The following is a 23,358-nucleotide window of genomic DNA, read 5'->3' as shown; positions in this document are numbered from 1 at the left end:
ATGGGGAGGGGGCACTGTCCTGCACGGCCTAGGCCCTCTTTCCTAGAAGCCACACCACCAGGACAGGGACTCCAGCTGTGCCAAGACCTCCTAGGACCGTAATTTCTGAAAACACAATCACACCCCTGGTTTGGGAGAAACCACGAGTTGTTGCCCCATTGCTGTCCCACCCCCCGAAGACACCCACCCCCCAAGCAGGAGGCACCAATCTGATCGATTTACTGCAGCACTTTTTATTTCCTCACAATGACGCGTTGCTGGGGCCTAATGTTCTCACGTGACAGTAGAAAAACCAAAATTTGTTGTCATCTCTTAAATTGAGAATTGCGTACAAAAACCTTACATAAATTAAAAGGATGAATAAATTTACAGGTGTGAATGCAAACCGTCTTCCAACTCAAGGCAAGGAACGACCCTTGGTGATCTGGCGGGAAAACCGGGGGAGAAAGGAAAGTGGGTCCTAAGGCTGGGACCTTCCCAAGCCCGTCAGGCTGGCGGGACAGAAATGACAACAGGTTCAGGACTCCTGCAGCCTCGAGGGAACCCTGGAATAGGCAGCTCTCACACGTCAATACCCTGCACAACCAAGAGACGCGGGGTCTCCCGGATTCACATCAAGCCAACGAGTTTCTCTTCCACAAACATGTTCTCACCTCAGCCACGACAAGTGACGGAGCCGCATGTAACTAGGGGTTTAAATCAAAGATATGCACAGGGTATTAAACGTACACCGAGGGAAGAGCTAACTTGAATACAAGGTCAAGATCAGCAACAAGTCTACCATCCAGTGCTGATGCCAGATACAAGCTTCAAGGACAAATTTCTTTTCAAAGGCTTATTCCAGTTTCACGAGGCTGGCATGAGGTGTGTACATTTGCCAGGGCAAATTTATACTTCTGAATTAACTCATGCAGCAAATGCTACGCATCTGCCCGCAGTCCGTTTAGAAGCATTTGCGGTGGACGATGGAGGGGCCCGACTCGTCGTACTCCTGCTTGCTGATCCACATCTGCTGGAAGGTGGACAGTGAGGCCAGGATGGAGCCCCCGATCCACACGGAGTACTTGCGCTCAGGAGGAGCGATGATCTGCAAAGACAGAGATGTGATTTTAGTCGGTGGCACAGTCTTCCCAGCAAGGCCTCCCGGCCCAAGCCCACAGCCACCTTGGACTCACCTTGATCTTCATCGTGCTGGGGGCCAGGGCCGTGATCTCCTTCTGCATCCTGTCGGCGATGCCGGGGTACATGGTGGTCCCACCAGACAGCACTGTGTTGGCGTACAGGTCCTTCCGGATGTCGACGTCACACTTCATGATGGAGTTGAAAGTGGTCTCGTGGATGCCACACGACTCCATTCCTAAGAGACAAAGCTCTCCCTTAGGATCACGCGTTCAAGTTGAGAGGCACCTTGGCCCTCGACAGCCTCACACCGCCTGACACCTACCCAGGAAGGAGGGCTGGAAAAGCGCCTCTGGACACCGGAAGCGCTCGTTGCCGATGGTGATGACCTGGCCGTCGGGCAGCTCGTAGCTCTTCTCCAGGGAGGAGCTGGAGGCGGCGGTGGCCATCTCCTGCTCGAAGTCCAGGGCGACGTAGCAGAGCTTCTCCTTGATGTCGCGCACGATCTCCCGCTCAGCAGTGGTGGTGAAGCTGTAGCCGCGCTCCGTGAGAATCTTCATGAGGTAGTCCGTCAGGTCCCGGCCAGCCAGGTCCAGACGCAGGATGGCGTGGGGGAGGGCGTAGCCCTCGTAGATGGGCACGGTGTGGGTGACCCCGTCCCCAGAGTCCATGACAATACCAGTGGTGCGGCCAGAGGCGTACAGGGACAGCACGGCCTGGATGGCCACGTACATGGCCGGGGTGTTGAAGGTCTCGAACATGATCTGGAGAAAGCAATGGGCTCCTCAGTCAAGGGCAGGGACACAGAGCCACCCCATGCTTACACACCATGCCGGCATGCCACAAATGTGATGTGTGGAGAAAAGAAAAGGAAGCAGGCAGAAACACAAATAAGAAACCTTGAGACTTCAGGGAGGAAATGCCAGGAGAAGAACAGAACCCTGAAAATATCGAAAGAAACACTTGAATTTCAGAAAAAAACAGCACAAAATGACTTGTGAAACAGATATACCAGCCGAGGCAACTCCGCGCAGCTTACCTGGGTCATCTTCTCACGGTTGGCCTTGGGGTTCAGGGGGGCCTCGGTCAGCAGCACAGGGTGCTCCTCGGGGGCCACGCGCAGCTCGTTGTAGAAAGTGTGGTGCCAGATCTTCTCCATGTCGTCCCAGTTGGTGACGATGCCATGCTCAATGGGGTACTTGAGGGTCAGGATGCCGCGCTTGCTCTGGGCCTCATCGCCCACATAGCTGTCCTTCTGCCCCATGCCCACCATGACGCCCTGGTGTCGGGGACGGCCGACGATGGACGGGAAGACAGCCCGGGGGGCGTCGTCCCCAGCAAAGCCAGCTTTGCACATGCCAGAACCATTGTCGATGACGAGAGCAGCGATTTCTTCTTCCATCGCGATCTGTTCAAAGAGGCGACCGACTCAGGCGCTCCCCAGCGCCGGGACGGCCCCTGCAGAGGCCCGCCTCCCCCGAGCCCGCCGTCCTGGCAGCGGAATAACCGCCTGGAACCAAGGCAGGCTTTTTTACGTAACGCCCTCACTCCCCGGTCGTTCCGGGGCGGCCCGGCCCCGCCCTGGACCCCTCCCCCGGCAGCACTCCCGCCACGGCCCCGCTGGGAAGCATCCCAGCCCAGCCACCCGGCCGCCCTTTGTTCCTGGCGGCGGCGCGGCCCGGCCTCCGGGCCCAGGAGCGTGTAGCGGGCCCGCGAAAGAGCGAGGGAACACTGACACGGACTAGGCCGCAAAGACCTGTTCACTTACCGGCGGAGGCGGCGGGATGCGGACGAGCGAGCGGCGGAGCGGCGAGAGGACGCGGAGCGCGGGCCGGCTGCGGCGAGTGAGACCGACCGCGGCCTCCCCCGCCAGTATTTAAGCGGAGCGGGGAGCGCGCGCGGACCGGCGGCGCGCGCGGCCCCAGAACATGTCCATATATGGCGATCTTTCCGAACGCCGGGCGCCCATTGGCCCGTCCGGCCAGGGCACGTGGGGCCCCGCGCCCGGTCCCGCCCCCAGCCCGCACCGCCCCCAACCGCCCCGCCCGTGTCACCCCCGCGCACCCGAGACCCCCGAGCAGGACCCCGCGCGGGTTGGCGCGGGTTGGCGCGCGGGCAGGGAGAGTGGGCGCTCCCCGGGGGTCGTTGTGGAGGCTGCGCCCCGCCCCGGGACTGCCGCGCGCCGTGGGGGAGGGCCCGGCTGCTGCACCCCGAAACTGCCTGGCCCGGGGCTGGGCGGCACCCGGAGCCGGGTGTTTCCCCGCTGTCCGGCCCTGCAGGGGGTACTTTGGTCCCCAAGCGCCCCCTGCGAGCTTTCTTTCTGAGGCCCTGCAGAGATCCCGGGCCGTGAAGGCCGGTTCCCGGCCCCGGGCTGGGGGAGGGGAGGGAAGAGTGGTGGGGGGGGTCCTACACCGGCCGCCCTTGCGGCACTTTGTGCCCCGCGGTCCGCGGGAGTGCCGGGGAGCCATGACCTCGCCGTCGCCCCCGTCACGATGGGAAGGAGCTGCCCGTCCCCCAGCGCGGCCACCACCGCGTAGGCCCTTCCGCCGGAGTTGGGGCGCCCTGCCCGGGGTCCCTGACGGTCCAGAGACAGGCCCGATTCTACCACACCCTGTGTATCCTGCTCGTCTAACCGTAGGCTCAGTTGTTCCTAGGCGCGGCCTCCACTCCGGGTTTGGGGTCCCCCCCTCATCCGCTGGGGCAGGGGTGGGACTTCGTTTCATTTTAATAACCTTTGCGCATTGTAGGGAAACTGAGGCAGAGAAGGGTAGTGCAGACTGCCCGAACAGTCAGCTCTCCCTAGACTTTGAGGGGCTCACCTTCTCTGTTTATGATCTTGGGAAAGGGCCGCGGCTGAAGTGGGTTTGCTGGCCCCTGGCTGCCTGGGGCTGCGAGTTCTCCCGGGTCCCGGGGCGCGCCCTTTTCCCCATGAGCCTGTGCTAAAAGACTTGTCATCCCTGGCAGGGTCCTGGTCACACCTGCCACCGCCAGTGCTTTGGTTATGCCCCGAGGGAACCAGGTACTCTGGTTTCCTCGGACTGACTTGTAAGCTTTCAGGATTGCTCAGAACAGAATTAAACATTAGAGGCGGTATGGGGGAAGAGCACTGTCCCAAGAGGAGTAGCAGTGGGTCAGGCAGAGTCAACGTGGGGGCGCGTCCAAGGCCCCAGTGGGGTGGACCGGAGCAGGTGTCTGATGGGGGTGAGGGGGCGAGGCCGGGCGTCCCAAGATCCTTGCAAGGTCATCTTGTGTCCACATTAACGGATAAGCACGTTGGGCTAGGCAGGTAAAGCAGCCGCCCAGCTCACCAGCGGACTGCAGGCACGCAGACGCCAAGGCTTTGCCTATGGCCACTCCTGCCACCAGACCTAGCTGGGTCCCCGACTCCCTACTTTCCAGGGCGCTAGGCAAGGCTGCTGTCCATCAGATGTGTGCCCCACCCATGGAGAGCCTGGGGATGGGCCTCCGGAAAGTCCACACTTCCTGGCGCCCTTGGGCACAAACACGGGCCTTCAACCCCCAGGTGGGGGCGTCAGTGTGCGAGGACGCCTGCAACACGCGGGTCCCAAGATGTCACACGCGAAGTGGGAAGTGTCCAGCATCCAAGGCCTCGCGCCCTGTGTCCGCCCACACCACGTTCCAGTCAGGCCCCCTAGACTGCGGGGGCTTCCTCTCCTCGGGCTCCAGCTCGCTCTGGCACTCCTTTGTCTGGTGTGCCCAGGCTACCTCGGGGGACAGATTGGGAGGGGGCAGAGGCCGTTGGACCTCTGTCCCCGTCCCCCCTGCTCTTTTCCCCACCTGGCAAGGCGCTGGGGACACGGGCGAAGGGTCGTGGGGGGGAGGGGGCGGGGTCTTGGAGTCCCGAGATTCCCGGGGCTTCCCCTTCGGTAGGCTGCCAGCCCCCAACCGGCAGGGCCGGGGCTGCGGGGGAGGGGAGCGGGCGCTCTCGGTCAGCCGGCGCGGGGTTGGGTGGGGGAGCTGCTGCTGCTTCCGCGGATGTGTCACCCGGCGGGGGTGGGGGGAGTGGGTCAAGGTGCGGCCGCAGGTGTGCGGGTCGGGGACAGCGGCGCGCGGCGCAGCCATATTTGGCCATTTCGGCGCCGCCGGAGCCCCGCCCGCCGCCCGGGAAGCCGCAGCCCTGGCAGCCCCGTCTCCGCCCGCCGCCGGCCCTGAGTCACCGGCCGGGCGGGGGGCGGAAGTAACGGACAGGGGGCGCCGGGCGCCCTCCTCGCCTTATTTAGTCAAGGAGGCCGCCGATTGGCCGGCGGAACAAAGGGGCGGCGGCGGGAGGCCGGGGCGGGGGCGGGGCGGCCCGGGAGCCTCCGAGGGGGCGGGGCGGGGCGGGGGCCGGCCGCCGCTCCCCCCCCCCCCCCGACTCCCTGGCCCTCGGGGGTCCAGGAGGCCCGGCTGCACCTCGTCACGGCTGGCCGCGAGAGTGGAGGGTGGGGGTGCACGTGGCCCCAGAGGTCTGGTGGCGGCGGGGTGGGGGGAGCGCAGCTGGAGGCCTGGCGTGGGTGGAGAGGGGGCGACCACCCGCCTGGGAGGCATCACCCTGAATCTGGAGTAAGTGAATGCTGCGGATCCAGGGGCCTGGCCCCAGGCAGAGCGAGGCCTCCAAACTCTGCTCAGGGGATTGGGGGAGGGGGCGCGGAACACCGCATTCTGCGCTGTGATTTTTCTGTTTTGCAACTGGGCAGTGCAAGGCCTTCTCCCAAGGTCACCTTAGGGCTGTGCGCTTGGAAGCGCAGGGCTGCCCCCAGCCGTCCTGGAGCTGGAGAGGCCCAGGAGCCCCTTGTGGCAGGGATGTAGCAGCCCCTGGCTCAGGGGTGCTCAGGGAGGCCCTGGGAAGAGGGACAGTCAGCAGCTGCCCTTCTGCCCAGAAGCAGGTGTGTCCTTTCCATCTTGAGGATGGAGACTTGGGGCTCAGAGCAATGATGTGAATTGATGGGAATTTTTAAAGTTTTTTTTAGCTCTGTGTTGGTTTGGTGGATTTCTTGTGGCTGTGCTGCATCTCGTTTCATCTTCCATCCATTTAACAGCTGAGAAAACAGTGGTGCAGGGAGGTGACATCACCTTGCAAGGAAGTGTGGCGGGGCTAAGACTCAGCCCAAGGCCAGCTCCAGTGCTGGGCACTGCCAGGAAACCCCAGCTCAGGATCCTACCCTGCTCCGCCCCTCTGACACCTCCGTCAGCCTGTCATCTCCCTGCTCCAACCTCCAGGGATGTTTCCCAGGATCCCAGTCACCTCTGCACCCGACCCCCAGCCCATCACCCCACCTGCCTCCCACCTCTCAGCACCTTCCATCTAGCCAGTTCTTTGTCAGGCAGACAGGGGAGGGAACTTGGTAATGAGTCCCTGCTTCTGGCCTTTGCCTCTGCCACTCCACCTGCCAGGAATGCCTTACCCCCACCTCCCTCCAAATGCAATGTTGGATCCTGGAACAGAAAAAAGGGCAGGAGCAGAGAAACTCATGAAATTTAATTAATACTAAGTACCAAAGTCAATCTCTCAGTACAATTGTACCATGACTGTCCCAGATGTTAACATTAGGGAAACGGGGTGGAGAGTCTACAGGAATGCTAACTGTCTCTGTAACTTTTCTGTAAATCTAAAATTACCTCATAATTAAAATTTTATTTTCTAAATGCCAAGGAAAACCAAAGTTTCCCTACCCTCAGCTCATTGTCCTGTTCTCCCAGGCCTGTGGCCAGATCAAATGCAAGATGACTGTTTTGCCACCTAAGGCCTCCTGGACACAGGGCTGGCACCCACAGGAGCAACCCCCAGAGTGGCTGTCTGTTTGGAACAGTGGTCCCCAGGCTGCCCTGGTAGGCAAGGCCGGGATTCTGCTGGCTTGACATGCCCACCTCTCGAGTTTCAGGTCAAAGGACAAGCCACACACTTCTGTCTCTGGTCTAGTGCCCAGCAGCGGCTTTTCAGCACTTTACAGACAGGCATGGGAGGTCCAGCAGTCACCAGGCACACCCGGAGGCCGGGGCTCCAGCCCCAAGCCCCGTGGACCTTTGTGTTGGCCAGCTGTTTGGACGTTCAGGCACCTGTGAGTTGAGTCAGGTGCTCAGTGCTCAACGCTGCCATGTGTCCTGGGCCGGAATGCCCCTGGCCAGGCCTCTAAGTATGTCATCCGGTCCTTGCTGCCTGAGGCAGGGAAGCTGAGGCTCACAGTGTGTGTCCTTGCAAAGGGAGTTAGCCAAGGGTTCACTGCTCCGGCAGAGAAGGGCTTCAGGCCTTTTGCAGACAGGCCTCACCAGAGTTTCTCAGACGCTGCTAAGGTGCAGCAGGAGCCCGGGAGGCTCCTGGAGGAGCACTGGGCTGGGAGTCAGGACCTGAGTTCTGGGCCTCAATTTTTGTAAAGACAGCAGATGGGCCAGTGATGTGAAGGGTGTGGGGCCCATCAGAGGCTCCGAGGCTGGTGGCTCTGGTGCACTGGTGCAGGTATGGGGACAGGAGGCCACTGGATGGCCCAGTGAACTTTCTCCAAGCCTCACCGCAGGTTTTCCAGACCTCTGGCCTCCATGTCCCCAGGCATCCAGTTTTCTGTGATGATTAAGTACTCACTCAGCACCTCTGTGTGTCAGACCTGAGATTCCGGGAGCAGCAGCCTCCTCACCCCGCATCCCAGGGTGCAGCCCCCGGCCTGCTTCCCTGGGTCTCGGCAGACAGCGACACCACTCCCAACACCACAGACCCAGAACGGTGGTCCAGAAGTGGGCACACTGCCAGGAGTGGTAACACGGACACCGATGTGGGCCCTGCCCCACAGCTCCCTCACCCGGAGGGTGACCTTTTCACCTCTGCATAGTTCTTACTCTCAGTGAGATGGGTTCCCAGATTACAAAGGGGAACCAAGGATTCAGCCCAGGCATCCAGACCTCCCACTGCTTCATGACAGTCCTGCCCTACATGTGGCTAAAGCGGGAAACCAGGATGCCCACCAGACCACAGCATGTCCTGCACGTCTCTGACCTGTGTCTGATTCCCCACAATTAATGCTACAAATCGTCCCACTCTGCTCCCCATGACACCCCCTGCCTGGAGACACGTGAGCCGCTTCCCCTGTGCTGGCGGCTCTGCCTGACCCTCCACCCCTTCACTGACTGCCCCTCTCACTCTCTGCCCTCCAGCTCAGGACCAGCACCTTCCCAGAAAGTTTTTCCCATTGGCTGCCTCCTCCCTGCAGGCCTCCAGGTAATCCCCTGGCCTCAGATCAAGTCCCCACCTCCCACCTGAATATTGGTTACTCAGCTTGTCCCTGCCCTCTGCCCCAGAAAGTAGGTTGTCCTTAACACAGTGGTGAAGCTGGTATCCACTGCACCTTTACATGGGAGGGAAGCAGGAGTGGAGGGAGAAGGAGTGGAGAGAGGGGCTCCACCTGTGGAGGAGGGAAGGGCCTTCCCTGAGAGTCAGAGGGGGACAGGGATGCCGGAGCTGTCACCCCAGCCCTGACTCCAATACGCCAAGGGAGGACATGGCCCCAGAGCTGAGAGGGAAGGAGCCCGGAAGCCTGACCGCCCCCAGGGACCCTCCCCCCGCCCCGCAATTGGTAGGCCTGCAGGACTGCCGGGACAAGAGTGGGGTGGGTCCTGCACAGTGAAGGTTCACGGCTGTGCCTCCCGCCCTGGCCCCGGGCGGTGGGGGGCGCGCCCGACCAGCAGAACTCTCCTGAGCTAGACTAGGTCAGGGGTGCCGCCACAGGTGTCCCCATCCCGGGACCGGAGGCCTGCATGGCGAGATACCGGCAGGAGGCCGCTGCTCTGGGCGCTGTGTCCTCCCCGCCACCGCTCCAAAGGCTGCAGCTGGGGTGGGCAGGGTGGAGAGAAGCACGGTCAAGGCTGGGGTCGAGCCCGGGCTCCAAACCGGTCACCCTGGCCCTCCCCGCGCCCTCTGTGTGGCTCCGACTTCCCAGGGAAGCGGCGCTCGGGTACCCGCCCGGCGGGGGGCGGGCCTGCTGCACTCGGCCCCGCCCACTGCAGCCTGTTAGGCGCACACCGCCGCGGGGAGCGGGTCTGATCCTGCCGGGCTGGGCGTGGGGGAAACCGGGCCGCATGTCCTAATTTGGTCCGGGGCCCGTTCCCGGGCCACTGGTCCCCGCGCGCCCCTCCCCTGACCAGGTCCGCCTCCGCCTGCAGGAGCTCGATCCCGGCACCAGCTTTCCCTGAGCCTTTCGGGGTCAGCACCGGAGAGACGGGATCCAGCCGGAGGCCGAGGGAGTGCGGAAGAGGCTGCCACCGAAGCAGCGCAAACTGGGGCCGGAGGCTTGGGGCGCCCCGCCACCCGCGGCCACTCGGCACCCCTGCTGTTAGGTGGTGTCAGACCTGGTGCCACAGCCCCCTTCCCCCCACCGCACAATCCGCATCTCCTCTGTCCCGGCGAGGTGCGGGCAGGGCACGGCACCGGAGGCCCTGCGGCCTGGGGAGGCGGGAGCAATGCCCGGATTCAGCACGCACCTCGCGGTCAGGCACGGCGTGGGTGCGAGGCCGTCCCCTCCGGGCGGTGAGCTTGACGGCCTGAGCCAGGAGATGGCGCTGTGGCCAGCCGCGGCAGCCCCTAGCGCCCAGCTCCGAGGCCGGCCGGTGTCATTCCCAGGTGGGCCGCCAGGTGGGTCCTGCTATGGAGGCCAGGTGCCAGGGCCGGGCGAAGAGTACGGGCTGCACCTGTCTGCCCCGCCCCGCCCCGACCCCAACTGAGCTGTCCCCGCCCTCCCCAGCGCCCAGAGGGACCCCCTGTAGCCGCTGACCTGGGCTGGGGAGGGCGCTGCCAGTGGCCGCTGAGTCACTGCTGCCCAAGGGTGACAGGGAGTGGCTGGGGAGTGGCCTGTGACCTCAGCCAGTGCTGACGCAGGGAGACAAGGTGGGATGGGGTCAGCCTGCACCCAGGGCAATGGAGGAGAGGAGGGCCAGGGCCCCCACTCAGCCAGGCTGGGCCAGCCCACCCTATGTCCCTGTACCTTCTGTTCAGGGGCAGACAGCACCCCCAGAGGGACCCAAAGCCTGGGCAGAGCCTGGACCTGGGTGTGTCTGTTGAATGCACAGCTAGTTCCCTGGGCGGCTTTTGATGCCAGCTGCCCCGCCTGTCTGCTCACCGGGCACCCTGGGTTATTTCAACAGCTAGGACACCTGGGTAGATGACCAATTCAGAGACAAGGAGAGGGAGGCTCAGAGAGGCTGAGCTTGGTTCCAAGTCACACAGCAGGACTGGAGGGTGGGACTCTGAGCCCCCTCCCCCATGTATGCACACCCTGCTGGCTACAGGAGGCCAGGGTTAGGGGACAAACGGGTGTAAGTTCATTCCACTTTTCCAGGGGCCCTCCTAGGGTTGTGAGCTGTGGGCCTAGGTTGTTGGGGGTTGAGCTAGTCCCAGGAAGGTGGAAGGGGGCACTGGCAGGGGGATAGCCTCAGGGGGCCCCAGAGTGCCACATCAGGCCAGCCTTGGGGTAGGTGGGTGAGGAGCAGAAGGCAGGCTCCAGAGGTCACCCTGAAGGGGGATGGGTCAGGGGACAGGGCCAGGTTGGGGTTAGGTCATTCCTGGGAAAGGACAGATGCTGCCATGGGCAGGCGGCTAGAGCCGCACCTCTGCCTCCCTGGGTAACAGGTGGGTTGTCCCGGACCCATGTGTCCACCAGGGACAGTGCGAGTGAACTATTGCAGGGAGCCTGCCCCCTAGAGCAGCCCCAGCCACAGGAGCCAGCCTGAAGGTTAGCAGTGCCGAGGTCATTCCCAGGCCCCGCCTGCCGTCCCCGCAGCATTCTCTTTCCTCACTTTACACAGGAGCTTGGAGGGCCACCAGCTGGGAAGGGGCAGGCCTGGGGTCTGTAAGTGGCAGTTGGAGTTTGCATATCTGCACGTGTTTTACCCACCTGGGAACAACAGGTAGTTCGGTGAGTCAGGGGCATCAGGATGAAAATGCTCCCCCCCGTTTGGAAGGCCTGACTGCCAGCTCTTCCTTCCACTGTGGCCCTTGGGAAATGGCTGTCACCTGAGTCTGGATCCAGCGCCCATGACTTCTCGTGTTTCTCCACAAGCGTTTCGGTTTTCCCTGTATTCCAGCTGATTCGAGTTCCTGGGCATACCTGCGGTGAAGACTGCTCATTCTTGGCTGCTTCCAGGCCCTCAATAGCCATCAGTTCTTGGGGATTTTCTTGTTTCCTTCACAATGTCTCTCTTTCCTGTTTTACTTTCTCTGTCCTTTTGTTTTGGGATGTCTCAGAACTGGCTGCTCACATCTCCCAGTTGAATCCTTTAGTATTCTTATTCTTTCTACTATCTCTGTCTTTTCCTTTAACTTTCTAGAATGTTTATTTGACTTCTTCTGACCCTGCTGTGGATTTAAAATTCTAGTTGTTCTAGTTTTTAAACTTTGCATTTTGAGATCATTTCAGACTTACTGAATGTTGATCGTTTGTCACACCTGCCTTACTTCCTTTTTAACTTCCACTTTTCATTTCTAAACCATTTGGGGGTAGGTCTCCGACATTCTGCCCTTTACCCCTTCATATTTCTATGTCTTTTTCCTAAGAACAGGGACATTGTCTCGTATAACCACAGTATAGCGACCCAAAGCAGGCAACTTCACATCAATCTGACACTACTCATCTAACTTGCAGTCTGCATTTCAGTGACGATGGTTGTCCCAATGTCTTCTGTAGCATTTTTTCCTGGCCTAATCCAGGATCCCATATTGCATTCAGTTGTCATTACCTGTAATATATTTAATCCCCAGGGTCTCTCTCTTGTTCTCTGTACCATTCAGAGCGTCACCTGTAGGTGAGAAAGTTTTTATTAGAAGCAGGCCAGCACTATTGCCCCACAGAGAAACATGACCATGTGCAGGGCCTGTCTGACTGTAGGACAAGGTGACAGTCTGTTTCTGCTTTGTCCCAGAAGTCAGAGATGGACTTTTCCTTGTTGGACCCCTAGCAAGATTTCTGGCATAGAGTAGGTACTTAATAACTGCTGTAATTATTTGATGTGAGAGGTCTGGTTCTTCCGCGATGGGCTGAGCCTCTGCAGGTAGATTTGGCCTTGTGCGTGGGTGTCTGTGTGTGTGTATGTGTGTGTGCAAGTCCAGGCAGGTGTGTGTTTTCTCGTGAAGGTGCACACAGACAGGGGCTGCGCCGTGGCTCCCATGGTCGCCCGCAGAGTTGTGAGCTTCCTGACTCTGCCTGCCAGGTGTTGACATATCCTGGCTGTGCACCTTGTGTCTGCAAGCCTGGTGGGCAGTAAATGGCCATCTGTTTTGCTGGAGTTGACCTGGTCTTCACTCTGCCCCATGCAGCAAGGACTCAGTCTCAGGTATTCTTGTGAATGCTACTCTCTCTTTTTGGTGGGGGGGGGGTAATTAAGTTTATTTATTTGTTTGTTTACAGTGGAAGTACTGGGGGTTGAACCTAGGACCTCGTGTGTGCTAAGCATGCGCTCTGCCCTCCCTTCCTGTGACCGCTCCTCTCTTATCCCAAGAACGTGCAAAGGGCCCGAGGCTTGGGTGTCAGAAGTTGCCCAGTGGTCATGGGGCATCTGGGTGTGCTGAGGTGCCCTCAAGCCTGTCCTTGTGCTCCCTTCAGGGAACTTCAGGCTTGCTGAGGCCCAGAGGCCTGAGGTCTCTCCCTCCTCTCCTGCCAAATACAGCCTCCGTCACTGCCCCCGCCTTAAGGTTTTACAAGACAGAAGCCAGGAGACTGCACCAGATTTCCACTGTGACAGCCCTAAAGGGGGCTTCCCCAGCCCAGCCAGCAGCTTGGAGGGGAAGGGAGACCAGGTGGAGAGGATTTCAAGGAGATGCCCTGCCAGGATGGGTGTGCATGTTTGCGTGCGCGCGCGCATGCGTGGAGGTGGGACCGTGCCGGGGTGGGGTGGGGAGCACAGGTTGGGGGGCAGGAGGGGTCTTGGGAGCCTGAGATGCGGGAGCCCCCTCTCTTCTGCCCTGCTGAGGGGAGCTGTCACCCTAAACCGCCTGCAGGCCTCCGGTAAACCAACCCCAGCCTGAGTAAAAGCAGCGCGGCCCCCGCCCGCCCATGTAAGTGGAACTGCGGGGCAGCAGAGCGCTCCGCCATGAAAAAATCATGAGGACACCAAGCTGGGGGACTGTTTCAGGAACTAGGCAGGAGGCTGGGCCCTGGGCGCCTGCCAAGCTGGACCCCGGGAGCAGGTGATGGGCCCACGGGTGAGGAAATCAGGGCTCTGGGATGTGCCCAGCAGCACCGGGACCAGCAGGGTGGCCGTCACCTTGTGGCACGAGGAGCCCGGGGGCAGGGGCCCAGCAGGGGGCTGGCCAGAGGAGCCAGTCATGGAAGGGGCAGAGCCCCTGGGGTGGGGTGGGGTGGACAGGAGTGCCAGCTGGAGCAGCAGCTGGTCAGGGCCCGGGGCTGAGGCGCAGGCTCTGGGGAGGGGGCAGGGATTTCCTCTAGGAGTAGTTCCCAGAGACTCACTGCCCTGTGGGAAGGGTCTGTCTGGCCATTGCTCAGAGTAGGGGGCCCAGACCTGAGTCTGGGACAGGTGTGGCCTGTGGAGGTCCCTCAGCCAGTGGGGCCGCCCCAGCCTCCATCCTGGGCTATTTCCCAGTTTCCAGGGCTCCAGGCCAGCGGAGGTGGGGAGCGGCCCCTCCCCTAGCCCGCACACACACAGCGTGTGCAGCTCACAACCAGCGTCGGCGTTGCTGGGACACCGAGTCTCGAGCATGAGCTGGTCACCATGGCAGCCAGCAGCGTGCTGGCAGGAGTCCAGGCTGGGCTCTAGCATCTAGGGCCAGTGGTCTGGACATGCAGGGGTGGGGGTCCTTTCCCTGGTGGCCCCAGAGGGGCCTGACTGGGTGGAGTGGGAGGGGGACCCTCCATGGCCAGGCCTGCTCATCCCCCAGCACCCCGGGTAAGGAACAGTTTCCCGCGAGCTCTGGGCCGGATGCCAGGGGCTTTAAGGCCCTCTCTGCTCCTGGCCCCGGCTGGACACTAAGAGGGGCAGGAGGCCTTGTCTGCTGGCGGCTTCTGACAGCTGAGGCAAACCCTACCTTCTGGACCCCCGGACACCAGAAGGGCCCATCTGCTGTGTGCGTCTGCAGGCAGCCACTCCCTGAAGCGGGGGCTAGAGGCGCTGCTTGCCTCAGGAAAAGGCACACTTCTCCAAAACGTGATTAAGCTGGCGTGCTGGGTGGCCTGACATCTGTGCCCAAGCCTGGTCCAGGAAGTGGGCGCACACTGGGGACGTGTCCCCACTGGAGCAGGGGCAGGTGAAAGGGGCTCCCGGAGTGGCAGGGACTTTGGATGCTCCAGAGTGCCGGCTGCATAGGGCAGTGGTGGGCAGGCTTGTGCACCCCAAGTGGGTGGCGGTTGGGCAGGGGGCATGGCCAAAGGGTTGCCTGGGGTCCTACGAGAGGGGTACCCCCCGTTGCCTGAGGATGCTGCCACGGGACTGGAGCTCCCAGCCCACCCCAGGCTCTCATAATTGTATACACCTGGGTGTGAGTGGTGTCCCTGAAACTGAATCCCTTGTGCTGTGCACAGCCTGATGGCCCACTGGATGGCCACGAGTGCGCTCTGAGGCTGGGACCCAGGGTAGCACCTCCAGGCTGGGGCTGGCCCAGCACGTGGCCGCGGCTCACTCTGCCCGGTCCCTGTCCGTGTGTGCTTCCCCTGACCTAAACACACACACACACACAGGCCCAGACTCACATGCTCACTGCAGCGTCTATCTGCAGAGGCTCAGCCCATCACACAGGAACCCACACATCAAACACCAGGACCCTGCGGGGAACCCAGAGGGAGTCCATGACCCTAGCAGGCAGCTGGGCAAGGACCTCAGATCCTGAAGAGGGGGGAACCTCCATGCAAACCCCCTCCCTCCAAGGACGTCCCCCCATGTCTGTACAAACCACCTCCCTCCTGGGCTAGAAGGCCCACCCCTAAGAGTCCCCTGGGGGCCAGAAAGGCCACCTCATGGCTCATGCCCGGGGTCAGTGCCAGGCAGCCCCACCCCACCCTCACCTGGGGCTGTGGGACCCTGGAATTGAGAGGCCACAGGCACAGCTGGCTCTGCCGCTGAGAGGCTGCCTGAAGCCAGGTCGGCTTAGTGCCCGGCGCTGGGCTTCCTCCCGCTGGGCATGTGATGCCCACGAGTGCCTGGCCGGCACCCGCCAGTGCTGATTAACAAGAGCGTCACACTGATCCGGATGTGCTGGGCTCCTTCGCAGCCTGGCTGGGAGTTGGGGGTGCGGAGGAGTGACCAGTGCCCCTGCCTAGGGGTGGCCACGGGCACAGCTGCCCAAGGGCCCCCCAGCACAGATGAGCCCCAAACCAGGACACTTCTCTGGCATCAAGGCCTGGGCCCCCAGTCCCCTGGGAATTTGGGGAGATTTCTGTGGGCATCATGTCCAGAGATGGGGTGCAACCCCAGACTGCATCTCATGACCACGAGGTGCCCGGCACACAGCCCAGCCAGGCACGCACTCGAGGCCCCATAAACACGTGTGTGACAGAGGTGGGCGATGCTAGCCTGCAGGGAGAGCCAGGATCAGCACCTCGCTCAGCTGACCCATGGAGGGTGCCACGTTGTCATGGGGGTTTGTATACAGGCCTGTCTCCCCAAACCCCAACTTGAACCCCCCAAGTGAGAGGGGAGGTCTCCTGGTCTCCCCTCAGCACCCACATGTGCCTGGCAAGGTCACTGCCCAGGGCCTGGAGAGTGGGGGAGGGACTTCTGACCCCGTGCCCGTTGCCTGGCTGTGGACCCACGCGCCTGTCTGCCCACTTGCCCCCCGGGGCTCATGCATGCCCACCCCAAGGCCCTTTCATTCTGTTGGACCCCACGTGGCCTCCAGAGGGATGGAGGGATAATGCCCAGAGCATCAAGGGCCCATGAGGATGGGCAAGACTCTGGAGGCCACAGCTGGACGTGCCCCGTGGCTTCCAGTCCTGGTCCCCAGGGAGGCCCGAGGGTCACAGGCTGTGATGAGGAAGAGGACACCAGGGCTGGCCATGGCCCAGCACGGGCCGCTCTGGTTTCACTACTTGGCTCCTGGCCCCCGAGGCAGGTGCAAGAGACAGACAGGCAGGGTGAGGCTGAGCAGGCCCACTGCAGCCCCCAGTGACAGCCCCCTCGGTCTCAGGGTAGAGTGGATGTAACTGGGCTGCCCCAGCGGCTGGGCCTGAGAGGTGCTGGGGTCAGAGGTAGCCAGCTCTGGCTTCTCCTAGCCTGCTGGCCTCATCCCTCTGCTGAGAAGGTTTTGCTTTTTGTGGCCTTGAGACCTGACTCAGGAAGACCCCGTAGTCAAGCCACTCCCCCCAGAGATGGGACAGCAGGTCGGGGTCCCCAAGGCCGCCCATCAAGGCTGGCTTCATCTGAGCTCACCCACAGAGGGAGGGGCAACCTCATGGCCCCGAGAGCTGCTCAGAGTACAGGAGTCGGCTGAGAGCCCGGCCCTCTTACCCCGGGTCCAGCGACTGGGATGACGTCCACTCCACGTCCATGCTCCAACGTCACCCTCCTGCTGTGCGACCTTTGAGGTGGGTATCACAGTCCCCATCACAGAGGAGCCCTTCCCCTGGGCCCAGCACAGCCAGGCCGCTGGCCAGCATGAACGCAGCCAGGCAGCTGCCTCTTCACGCCTGGCTCGGATCTGGGTGACGCGAGTGCCAGGATCGGGGTGCCTGGCCCGCACACTGGCACTGTCATCCCTGCCTGCCACTTTCCCAGCTGTGGGCCACCCTTGGGAGGCACCGGACCCAGGGCTGCAGGCTGTGCCCTGGGGCTGCTGAGGTGCCCCGTGGGGGGCCTTGCGGCACTCCTGGCAGCAGGAATCAGAGAAGCAGTAACTAGATCTGGTGGCCGAGGGTGGAGGGCTGCGATCGGGTTGCGGCCACAGGCAAGTTTTCCACCAGGCGGCTTTCTCCACATCGGGAAAGAGCTGGGCTGGGCTGGCCAGTCTGCGCAGTGGGTCTGGGGGACCCGAGGTGGGGAGCAAGGAAGAGAGACCAGAAGGGGCAGGGGGCAGGGGGCAGAGGGCAGGGCACAGCTCCCGAGCTGGGGCCAGTCAGCCGTCAGCAAGGACAAGGAGGTGGTCTGCCCTGCAGCGGGTGGTACGCTCCAGCCTGTGGGCCCCGGGCTCTGGCCCCCAGGCCGACGGGAGCGGCTGAAATCCAAGCTGGGGTAACAAAAGGCCACCGCTGTTCCTAAGCCGGCACAGCTCTGATCCGCCCTCCCACCCGCCCTCTGCTGCCCGCTGGCCATGTAAGAGCTGCCCGGGCCTGAGACCGCTGGTCAGAGGCCGTGTCCAAGCGGGTCCATGACGCCGGCCGGGTCCGGGGGCCGCGGGCCAACCCCGCTGAGCCGGGCCTCTGGGGGACGGCGGGGACTGTGAGCACAGAGAGCGCTTCCTGGGCCCCGCTGGGGGACCTCGGCCAGCCCCGAAGATGCCCACCAATGGCCTGCACCAGGTGCTGAAGATCCAGTTTGGCCTTGTCAACGACACCGACCGCTACCTGACAGCTGAGAGCTTCGGCTTCAAGGTCAACGCCTCGGCGCCCAGCCTCAAGAGGAAGCAGACATGGGTGCTAGAGCCTGAGCCGGGGCGGGGCGCGGCCGTGCTGCTCCGCAGCAGCCACCTGGGCCGCTACCTGTCGGCCGAGGAGGACGGGCGGGTGGCCTGTGAGGCGGAGCGGCCGGGCCGCGACTGCTGCTTCCTGGTGCTGCCACAGCCCGACGGGCGCTGGGCGCTGCAGTCGGAGCCGCACGGCCGCTTCTTCGGCGGCACCGAGGACCAGCTTTCCTGCTTCGCCACGGCCATCACCCCGGCCGAGCTGTGGACTGTGCACCTGGCCATCCACCCGCAGGCCCACCTGCTGAGCAGTGAGCCGGCGGCGCTACGCGCACCTGTGTCCGCAGGAGGACGAGATCGCGGCGGACAGCAACACGCCGTGGGGCGTGGACGCACTCATCACCCTCATCTTCCAGAACCGGCAGTACTGCCTCAAGTCCTGCGACAGCCGCTTCCTGCGCAGCGATGGCCACCTCGTCTGGGAGCCCGAGGCCCGCGCCTGCTACACACTCGAGTTCAAGGCGGGCAAGCTGGCCTTCAAGGACTGCGACGGCCGCTACCTGGCGCCCGTGGGGCCGGCAGGCACGCTCAGGGCTGGCCGGAACACGCGGCCCGGCAAGGATGAGCTCTTCGACCTGGAGGAGAGTCACCCGCAGGTGGTGCTGGTGGCCGCCAACCACCGCTACGTGTCCGTGCGGCAAGGTAACGGCTGCAGGGCTGGCCTCGCTCTCAGCTCTCAGCGTGGGGGTCGTGCAGGGAGGGGCACTGTGGCTGGGGAGTGGCAGCGTGCAGTGTGGGTGGGTGGGCCAGGGGCCAGAGATGGAGTCTCCGCTCAGGGCTGCTGGCTTTAGGGTCTTAGAAAGGGGGTCGTTCTCGGGACAGCTGGGGGAGGTCTCAGCTGAGCCTCGGGCCTGCTGGGCAGCTGCCGAATGTGGGACGGGCAGTGTGTAGCGGGACGGGCAGTGTGTAGCGGGACGTGGTCGAGGCCAAGTCTGCTGCCATGAGGGCAGGAGGGCAGGCCCCGCCCACACTGGGCTGCCCACCGCCCTCCCCTTCCCTTCCACCACCCCACTTCTGAACTTTAAAGGAAATGGGGGGCAGGGCAGGAATCCAGCAGGAGTGGAGGCAGGGCAGAGCAACTGCTCCCACAGCTCCATGTGCCTGACCAGTGGGAGTCCTCGTCCGGCCCCAAGAGTGAGGTGGGGAGGGGCCTGGGGTCTCTCCTGTCCAGGCCCAGCCACGAGCACCTGGAGGGGTGGTCCAGCTGTGGCTCTCGAGGCCCCTGCTTGCAGTCCCGGTCTTCAAGCCAGTGCAGAGAAGGGACCAGCATTCAGCAAACACCCCTGAGCGCCTGCGGCATGTGGTCAGGCCCTGGGGAATGACAGAGGGGAAGCAGCCAGGCCCTTCCCATCGCAGGCCCTACCGTCCAGCCGCACCGCCTTCACACGCTTGCCTTGGCAGTAAAAGGCAGGCCGCGGCGTGAAGCAGCTTTCTCCGTGAGTCACAGGAGATGCTAGATGCGAAGTATTTGTCCGCGGTCGGCTTGCGAGTGAGGCTTGCGGTGGTGGTGAAGCTGGAGGCGACGCTGGTGGGACAGGCGGTGGCGGTGGCATGACGGCCAGGGTGGCCGTGGGGACAGAGATGCGCTAGTGACAGAGACGATGGTGACGGTGCTGAGGGATGGCGGCTGTATAAACCACTTTTCACTCCCTGGACCGCCCTGCATCTGACCCCACCCCTTTGATGGGGGACTCCCCCACGAAGGACCAGCTACGTCTCTCACTGCAGAGGCTGGAAGGACCCCACACTCGCTTCCCGGCTTTCCCTGCAGTGAGCCTGAGGGCATGGGGCCTGGCCTTCATATATTCAGATGTTGACTTGGCTACCAGTGATTCAACGAAGCAGAGTGTGGCATCTCAGTTCTGGGAGAGGAGCAGGTGGTGCCGCTAGATTCCAAGACAGCTGGAGTGGCAGCTTCGGCAGAGTGGTGGTGCCTCCGTCCCGCCACTTGGCTGGCCAAGCAGCCCCCAAGCCGGCCTCCTCCCTGCCAGGGGTTTGTGAGCACCCTGGCTTCTCCTTGTGATGTTGATTTATTTTTGGCTGCCTCCACCAGCCAGAGTCTGCCTGTTTCCGCTGTGGCCCTCACCGGCGTGGTGCTGCTGACAGGCAGCCCAGGAGGCAGCGTTCGTGGCTGCAAGTAACAGAAAAATGGCCGCAAACTGGCTTACGCTATAAGGACGCTGACGATCTCCCAGGAGTGGAATTCGCAGGCGGGGGTGGTGGGGAACCAGGCAGGACACCACCGCCGGCTCAGCAGCATCACCAGGGTCCTTGGCTCTTTCCTCCTCGAGGAACCACTCTCCTGGGACAGCTCTGACCTCAGGCTGCTGCCTTCGGGCACAAGATGGCTGCTGCTGCTCCAGGCTTCACATCCAGAGTGGACAAAGCCCAAAGGAAAGAGAGGCACTGACTCTTCTGTGTCTTCATAGGAGTAAGGAAAGCCTTCCGTAAATGCCCTCGCTCTCCTTCTCGCTCGCACACCCACACTCAACCAGTCCTGCTGGGACGGCAGGGTCCGCACCCTCTGCTGCCACTAACCAGGACTCCATGAGCCTCTCCAGCCTCAAGGTCGCAGCCCCAGGAGCAGATGGTGTGTTAGACGGAACCCCTGGGCCACAACCGTCTGTAGGGGGTGTGTTTGGGGCGATGCTGGGGACACCAACAGAGTTGGCCTCGGAGATAGGGTGGAGGTGTGCAGCCACAGCCTAGGCCCCCCCAGGCCCTACAGGGGCGCTCCCTCACCCTCGGGGTCTGCTTCAGCGTCGCCTCCTCCATGAGGCCATCCCTGGTCCAAGCCCACAGCATCCACAGGCGTCAGACACACCCTTTCTGTTGTCCACTGCTCCCAGTGGACCAGCGCTGGGAGGGCCCGGATCGCTGTCTGTCTTGTTACGGCGGATGGCAGGCCCAGGGCAACAGACGCTTACTTTGTCCAGTGTGGCTGATGGGATGGTGGGGTTGGCGGTGGGAAGGCTGGGCCACCTTCTTGGGCTCTGAGTGGTGATCCATGTAAGAGCGGAGACAGACCCCAGCCTGGGGGGTGTGGGGTGGGAGGGAGCAGCCTTTGGCGACTGGTGAAGAGTGACAGGTCCTGCCCTCTCCAGTCTGGCCCTGCCTGCTTTCCACCCTCCCTTCCCCAGGGCAGGGCAGGAGAGGCCGAGCCCCGACCCTCAGGCCCTGATGGGGTTCTGTCCCACTCCCTGCTGGAGCCCAGCCTCGGGGGTGCTCTGTGATCTGCCATGTCGCTTGGGGTGGCTGATTGCCGTAGAAGAGGGACACAGAGTATGGGAAGGTGCTGGGGAGGCTCCGCTGCCTGCCTGGGGCCCCTCCCTGGTCGTGGATGCCCTCCTTGGCCCCGTCCCAGGGGTCCCAGGCAGAGCTCCAAGTGGCCTTGCCTTCCCTCAGCACTCCTGGGAGACCACGCACATGAGTCGGGGGCTGGGGAGGGGACAGGGGCCACACTGGGAAAGGACAGGGACTCCGCTGTGTGCATCCAGTGGCTTAGGGGGTAGTTATAAATAGAGACTGGTGTAAGTTCTGGGTCGAGAGTGCAGAAACAAGCAGATTACCTAGTGATTAGCAGAGACCAAGGATTTGCCGGCACGGAAGGTCCGGCTTCTGGGGCCGTGGTAGGCGCTGGACACATGCCTTTAGGGCACCGTGTGTTGGGGTCCACAATGTGACCCCATGGCCCTGTGGCAGAGCTCCTGGAGTCCCTGAGAAGTGTCTTCCAAGTGTCTTCTCAAGTCCAGAGGGTTCCAGATAAGACACCGCTGACTTCACAGTGGCCCCAAGGGCATGCCTCCCCATCCCTCTGCTCCCCACCCGACTCAGGGTGAGGTGCGACGGCTTCCCATCTCCTCCCTCCAGGGGTCAATGTCTCAGCCAACCAAGACGAAGAACTGGATCATGAGACCTTCCTGATGCAAATCGACCAGGAGACGAAGAAGTGCAGCTTCTACGCCAGAACTGGCGGCTACTGGACCCTGGTCACCCACGGGGGGATCCAGGCCACAGCCACACAAGTGTGAGTGCAGCACCCCACCTCTCCCACCACCTGCACCTCCACCACCACCTCCTCCAGAATCGCCCCCACGCCCACCACCTGCACCACATCACCATCACCACCTCCATCCCCACTACCACCTGCATCACCATCCACCACCATGGGGCCCACTGTAGCAGCCCAGCCAGGGCCAAACGCCCACTGAGGGGGGGGTACTGGACTGGAGGAGGATGGGGAGGCCCACCTGAGCTCCCACGTCCTGCTCCTCTGAGGGGACCCTGCCTGCCCCTTCCAGCTCAGCCAACACCATGTTTGAGACGGAGTGGCGGGGTCGGCGAGTGGCCCTCAAGGCCAGTAATGGGCGCTACGTGTGCATGAAGAAGAATGGGCAGCTGGCCGCCATCAGCGACTTTGTGGGTGAGCACTCCTCAGCTGCCCTGGGGGGCCGGGGCTGGGCCCTCTGCCCAGGGACAGTGGCAGCTCAGAGACCTTGTGTCCATCCAGGATCCGCCCTGCCCCGAGCTGCGGCCACCCTGGCCGTTCCTGATAGTTGCTCCTCGTGTAGGGAGCAGTTAGAGCCCAGAGCCCCTCACCTCTGCTGCACCTTTGGGGAACTGGGGGCTCCACGGCTGCAGGGCCCCCGCCAAGGTCACGTAAGGCAGTGGCAGATGCAGGCACACAGACGGGGCGGCGAGTCCGGGCCGGAGCTCTTGGGCGGGGTGAGCCCCGTTTGCGGCCCGCCCCCCCCCCCCCGGGCCGGCCCCTCAGCCCCGGTCTTATCACCAGGTGAGGACGAGGAGTTCACCCTCAAGCTCATCAACCGGCCCATCCTCGTGCTGCGCGGCCTGGATGGCTTCGTCTGCCACCGGCGCGGCTCCAACCAGCTGGACACCAACCGCTCGGTCTACGACGTCTTCCACCTGAGCTTCAGCGACGGAGCCTACCAGATCCGAGGTGCGGGCGGCCGGGCGGGCTGGGGGCGCGCGGGGCGGGACGCGGGACGCGGGGCGGGGGGCCGCGCGGTGGGGAGCGCGCGCCCCGCCGACCCCGCGCGCATCCCCGCCCGCAGGCCGCGGCGGCGGGTTCTGGCACACGGGCAGCCACGGCAGCGTGTGCAGCGACGGCGAGCGCGCCGAGGACTTCCTGTTCGAGTTCCGCGAGCGCGGCCGCCTGGCCATCCGCGCCCGGAGCGGCAAGTACCTGCGCGGCGGCGCCTCGGGGCTGCTGCGCGCGGACGCGGACGCGCCGGCCGGGGTCGCGCTCTGGGAGTACTGAGCCCCGCCCGCCCCCATTAAAGCGAGTCTGCGACGCGGCGGCTCGCGCGTCGGTGTCCGTGGCGCCGCTCCGGTGGGGAGGGGGGCGCGCCGAGGGCCTGCACCACCCGCCGCAGGCTCGGCTCGGGTGCTGCGGCGCGGCCCTCCCTCGTCCCTCCGCCCTGGGGCTCATGCGATGCTCGCTCGGCCCCGCCACCCCTGGTGCCTAGAAAATCCAAGGGCCGCTTGCCTCGGAGGAGAGTCCAGCGGACTGAGCGTCCCGCAGTCCCATCCTGGACAGCCAGTCCTGGTGTCTTCTTGCCCCACCCCGCCCGCGGGCTGTCGCTCCTTGGCACACAGCTCCTCCCCAAGCCCAGGGA

The 23,358-nt window shown here is 63.1% G+C and overlaps 2 protein-coding genes and 1 long non-coding RNA gene across 3 annotated transcripts; 1 reads left to right on the top strand and 2 right to left on the bottom strand.

The window, feature by feature from the left end:
* Positions 1-213: 213 nt before the first annotated feature.
* On the bottom strand, positions 214-3,042 carry ACTG1 (actin gamma 1). Its single transcript, XM_032456574.1, has 5 exons — positions 2,888-3,042; positions 2,159-2,527; positions 1,445-1,883; positions 1,176-1,357; positions 214-1,087 (listed from the first exon to the last, which is right to left on the bottom strand). Exons 2-5 carry the CDS (start codon positions 2,519-2,521, stop codon positions 944-946), a joined length of 1,128 nt encoding a protein of 375 aa, XP_032312465.1. The 5' UTR covers positions 2,522-2,527; positions 2,888-3,042; the 3' UTR covers positions 214-943.
* A 7,979-nt stretch (positions 3,043-11,021) lies between these two features.
* Positions 11,022-16,633, bottom strand: LOC116656695. Its single transcript, XR_004311580.1, has 3 exons — positions 16,552-16,633; positions 11,836-11,895; positions 11,022-11,207 (listed from the first exon to the last, which is right to left on the bottom strand). It is a non-coding gene; the product is annotated as an uncharacterized LOC116656695 (long non-coding RNA).
* On the top strand, positions 16,081-23,038 carry FSCN2 (fascin actin-bundling protein 2, retinal). Its single transcript, XM_032456573.1, is given in 6 exon segments — positions 16,081-17,969; positions 17,971-18,361; positions 21,590-21,746; positions 22,021-22,142; positions 22,512-22,679; positions 22,795-23,038. Coding segments are annotated over 6 exon segments (1,479 nt in total). The 5' UTR covers positions 16,081-17,534; the 3' UTR covers positions 23,001-23,038.
* The last annotated feature ends 320 nt before the right edge of the window (positions 23,039-23,358 follow it).

Source organism: Camelus ferus, chromosome 16, assembly GCF_009834535.1.
Source record: "Camelus ferus isolate YT-003-E chromosome 16, BCGSAC_Cfer_1.0, whole genome shotgun sequence".
Taxonomy (NCBI): Eukaryota; Metazoa; Chordata; class Mammalia; order Artiodactyla; family Camelidae; genus Camelus; species Camelus ferus.
The sequence above is the reverse complement of the archived record's forward strand: the minus strand, read 5'-3'. Positions and strand labels throughout refer to the sequence as shown.

What these genes read in the sequence shown, in the direction of transcription:
- ACTG1 (XM_032456574.1), bottom strand. Translation starts at nt 2,521, where the DNA reads ATGGAAGAAGAAATCGCTGCTCTCGTCATCGACAATGGTTCTGGCATG. An exon ending in TTTCCAGCCCTCCTTCCTGG is followed by an intron (nt 1,358 to 1,444) that starts GTAGGTGTCAGG and finishes TTTGTCTCTTAG; the next exon opens with GAATGGAGTCGTGTGGCATC. An exon ending in CCAGCACGATGAAGATCAAG is followed by an intron (nt 1,088 to 1,175) that starts GTGAGTCCAAGG and finishes CTGTCTTTGCAG; the next exon opens with ATCATCGCTCCTCCTGAGCG.